Source organism: Macrobrachium nipponense, chromosome 26, assembly GCF_015104395.2.
Source record: "Macrobrachium nipponense isolate FS-2020 chromosome 26, ASM1510439v2, whole genome shotgun sequence".
NCBI lineage: Eukaryota > Metazoa > Arthropoda > Malacostraca > Decapoda > Palaemonidae > Macrobrachium > Macrobrachium nipponense.
The window spans coordinates 46954437-46959380 of NC_087215.1; the positions used below are offsets into that span (position 1 = coordinate 46954437).

The 4944-nt window shown below is 34.0% G+C and overlaps 1 protein-coding gene across 1 annotated transcript in view; it reads right to left on the reverse strand.

Annotated features, from left to right (window-relative positions):
* LOC135200257 (organic cation transporter protein-like) overlaps window positions 1-4110 on the reverse strand; it is a 49771-nt gene extending 45661 nt beyond the window's left edge. Inside the window, exon 1 of the mRNA XM_064228729.1 lies at window positions 3942-4110. Within this exon, the coding sequence (XP_064084799.1) occupies window positions 3942-3966 (25 nt within the window). The 5' untranslated portion in view covers window positions 3967-4110. The remainder of the gene's footprint in view (window positions 1-3941) is intronic.
* Window positions 4111-4944: the final 834 nt, after the last annotated feature.

Sequence of the window (4944 nt, forward strand, 5' to 3'; positions counted from 1 at the left end):
GACAATAGAGCTCAGCTATTTTTAACCATGTAAATAACCATAACCACAGAATTAACTGGAATTGGTCAAGTATAAGATATAGCAGCAACTGTCAATACAAAAGCCAGATGATAGAGGCGGCCTCGATTAAACAAAGCCAGGCAATGAACATCTCAAAGGGCGCCTGGGATTCAGATATCATTGATAAAATCTCCGTTTAACCAATGGTTAAGAGGATTAAAGAGGAATTATCAGTGGGGATAACCTAAAAACTGTTTACATGTGGATAAATCTCTCGGTATAAATGCCGTCTTTTCTGTAACTTTTTTCATTCATTACCTACCTGAAGAGAGAGACAACAGTCTCTGAAATATAATATACTCTTTTTATTTTGTTGTTTTTATGTATTCCTTTTATTAGATGGAATTCTGTTGTAATAGAACATTTTTACCAGTAATATAATATATATATATATTATAATATATATTATATATAATCTATATATATTAATATATATATATATATATGTGTGTGTGTGTGTGTGTGTGTGTGTGTGTGTGCATATATATATATATATATATATTATATATATATATTATATATATATAATATAGTATATATGTATAGTAATAGAATGATATATATATCTATCTATATATATATATATATATATATATATATATATATATATATATATATGTATAAAAGTAAAGATGAAATATATAAGGGACTGTTAAACCAACTGCCCTATAAGGGAGAGAAATGGGGATATGGACAGCAAATGAAGGGAGAAAGTTGAACTCAGTTGAGATGGATTGTTTACTTAGTATTGTGTATAGCAAGAAGGATTGAAAGGATGAGAAAATGTAAATAAGACAGAAAAGTGATAAACTGTTGGTATCACTGAAAAAATGGACCGATTTCCTTTAGATGGTTTGATCACAAAGAGACTCTTGACTGTTAAAAGGACAGCTGATTTTTTATGCTTATTTTTCCTCTCTAAACGGAAGGACGCAGACTTACCTGAGTGGTTTTCGAATGAGTTCTTATTGGCAGCTCTATTAGGTTTCTTCAAGGTATTTTTTTTATAATCCCGTCTTCTTCATCATCTCATTATTATTATTATTATTATTATTATTATTATTATTATTATTATTATTATTATTATTATTATTAATTATATTATTAAGTCGATTGAAGATTACTCACTTCACTATCAGTGCTTTCATTACTGCAATGAATCATAAAACGATCGAATCTAGATAAAGATTTCCTTGACTAGCCACACTGTTCTTCCCTATTATTACTTCTGTCTGACATCTGCCCTCATTTTCTCTATCAAAATTCTTTTAACTCTATTGACTCTAATGTCAACGAGAGATAAAAAAACAACAAGTTATAACTAATCATATGAATGAACTCTGTCTCGAGGACTTTTTCTTCAATACCTCTTGATGGCATGCATCACCACTATCTCGTCCAGATAAGCACTCAAAAGAAAAAAAAAGGCCTTTTCATAACGCACACACAAGCTTTCGATGATATTATGATTAGATAAAAATAGAATTTGTTCTTTATGTAAGCTATACAAGGAGATGGTCTTATCTGGTAGTCTGAAAATAACAGTCCTTATATATATATATAATATATATATATATATATATATATATATATATATATATATATATATATATATATGTATATATATATTATATATTAGTATATATATATATATATATATATATATATATATATATCATAGGACTAAGGACTTATTTTGCAGACTACCAGATAAGACCAACTCCTTGCATAGCTTACATAAGAACAAAATTCTTTTTATCTAATCATAATTATCATCGAAAGCTTGTGTGTGTGTGTGTGTGTAATACATCAACTTTGAAATGCATAGATTATTTGTAAAAAGGCACGCTAAAGTTTGGTTAAGTTCTGGTAAATTTAAGTCAACTTCGATAAAAATCTGCATGTAAGACTATTAAAACTGTTAAATATTGTATATTTTCTCCAAGAAAAGATAAAAAAATGTTTTTGATAAACTGGCCAAAGACAAACATCTTTTCGCTTAATTAATGGATCTAGTATCGCAATGAGTTTTATTATTTGAATAAAAGTCTCGTGAGACATTAAAAAATTTTACTTGTTGTCGCGACGCCAGTTCAGTTCAATCAGTCAAACATTTACTCAATTACTTTCCCTTTCCAACTGATACTTTTAGCTCCCTTCTTTTTGCTTTCAGTTCGAGGCCTCGGTTCAGTTTTCCTTTCTTCGCTCCATCAACAACTGCATCATCGACTTCGCCTCCAACGCCATTCGGCGCAAAGGTCGACTCTGAAATTCGCTGTCTTTCGCAATCTGTGTTTAAAGCGTGCCCTTTATATCCTTCTCCTAGGTCCTAAGAGAAGCTTCAACATCTCCCCTCGAGTCCCCAAAGATCTTCATATGTCTCAACATCTCTCACATTTCCAGCATTCCTCTGACTTAACAGCTCCTTCCGCAAAAGTTCCCTATATCCTCTCAACAAGTCTTCGACGTCTCAGAGGAGGTCCCGTCACGCCCCTGCAGACCTACAACGTAGGGGCTTCCGCTGCAAAGTTTTAGATTTTGTTCTGAAGGCAGGGACGTCTTACCTGGGTAGTATCAAATAAATCTTCATTCCCCAAACACAGCCTCTTCTTTCGAAATCTCCCCCTAAGCTCCGGATACCCTTTTCTAAACCGGATCAAACCTTATACCTGCTTCTACCTGTTTATATTGTGAATGTATTTATTCGGCAGATAAAACTCAAGCGGAGAAGAGGAAGGCCTTTCTCTGCTTCTGTATCATGCACACAGAAGCCAGCAAATTGTATGAAGTACACACATTCACACAAATTATACACACCCACGCCCACACACACACGAGTATATATATATATATATATATATATATATATATATATATAATATATATATATATATATATATACATATATATATATATATATATATATATATATATATATATATATATATATATACATACATACATACATAAGAAGTTTGTACTATGAAGAAAGAAATCTTTTCAGATTCAGGGACTTGATCATACAACATTATTTACAAACAAATATACTTGTCCCAAGTACGGACTAGATACGTTGGATGTTCAAAGCGATTGTTGACGGTCCGAATCTGTTGTCATTAAGGAATGAGCTTTAGAACGATATTGACCCTGATGACTGAATTCAAGATCATCGCCTCCACTCAAAACAGACCAGAACGAACCACCAAAGAATCCACTTCAAAAACAGCTGTTGCTCCCTCGTGGAATACAACAGACTTGGCCCTCTGCAGAGTTCTTTCATTGTTTCACTGCCTATTTGGCTGCGTTGTGTTTCTCTGTTGTACGAACCGCATTATCTCCTCTTCTTTTATTTTTAATTTTCAGTCATTCTTTTACCTTTGTTCGGGTTGGGCTTTTCGTATTATATCACTAGATTTTTCAATTTTTATTTATTTTTTTATATTTCTGTGACGTCTCTTTATTATTAATCTTATTCAGTGTCACTTCCAGCATTAAAAATGCAATCTAGAATAGCAAAACGCCGCTGGGCCATTTAAGGTGACAGTGTTATAAATATTCATCATGGTTGCCTTTTCCTCGATGTCCCTGTTTTATAATATATATGTATATATATATATATATATTATATATATATATATATATATATATATATTTATATATATAATGTATGCGTACGTATGTAGTATATGTATATAAAATTTCGTAGTTTTAATCAGTAGAAATGTATACAAGGGGCAACCCTTAAAAGGCAAAAAATTGAATGACATAATCCCTAAAATCCCACCACCAACGACAAACTTGAAAGTGCGCTTAATTTTTGAAAGCTCCATCAACTTAATGATCACTGAATATATCTAATTTTAATGAGTTCAAGAACCAACCTTTGTCTCGATCGGAATTCTTCATCCTTAGGGTGACGTGGAGTGTAGGGCTTCCTAACAAAGTAGTCTAGGTCTACCTCTTCTTTTCCCGAGAAGGAACAACGGAACGCACCTCGCTCTCAGCCGCAGACCGAATTAGTCGATGGGAAGTTACTGGCAGTGTTTGGTATCTCCTTCCTCTGGAGAAACTGACTCTCAGTCCCTTATCTCTCTCCTGGGGTCTTCAGACTTTGGCCGCTCGTACAGACGCTGCACGCTGCCCCACGTGGTTCTACTAGCATTGGGTATAGCAGAAGGATTGAAAGGAGGGAAAAAATGGAAATAAGTGTGCGTAAAATAAAAAGACCACCAAGGTGGAGACAGTACCCGTACTTAGACGAGACCTACATAGATGTAAGAGAAGTAGGTGAATAATGCACAGCAGGCATCTCGCCTCCAAATAAATAGAATTCTGAAATCTAAAGCAAGAGGTCGTTTCCTCAGTACTGGAATATCAAAAATGAAACGAAATGCTGGCCGGACAAAAAAGCACCCTAGATTTCTCGCCAGAAAAATGTGAGGTATGACTAACTGTCTGGGTGTCGTGAAGGTGAATGGGTAGAGAAATTAGGTTAGGGTAAAATAGAAATAAAAGAAAGATCTGAAGAAAGGTATACGATATAATGGCATATCACGCGTTACATGCAAACAAATTTTGTTGTTTAGCCTGTCACAATATGTACAATGGTATTACTATGTATTGCATCTGTTCCCTTAATGTTTCAGTTAACAAGCAAATGGCATTAGTCAGCAAGCGGTATCTGGCAACTGTGCACAGGCGCATTCAAACACTTATCATTTAATTAGATGAACAGATGTGCCATGGTGACTGAAAGTTTCTCAGTCCCTCGTTACAGGTTGCCCTAGAGCAAGAGCACGTGCCTGCACAAGGCTGGCTTCATCCGAAACAAATGAATGGATAATATGGTAGTGCGTTAATGTAGCTTTTCCTAGCAACATTCAC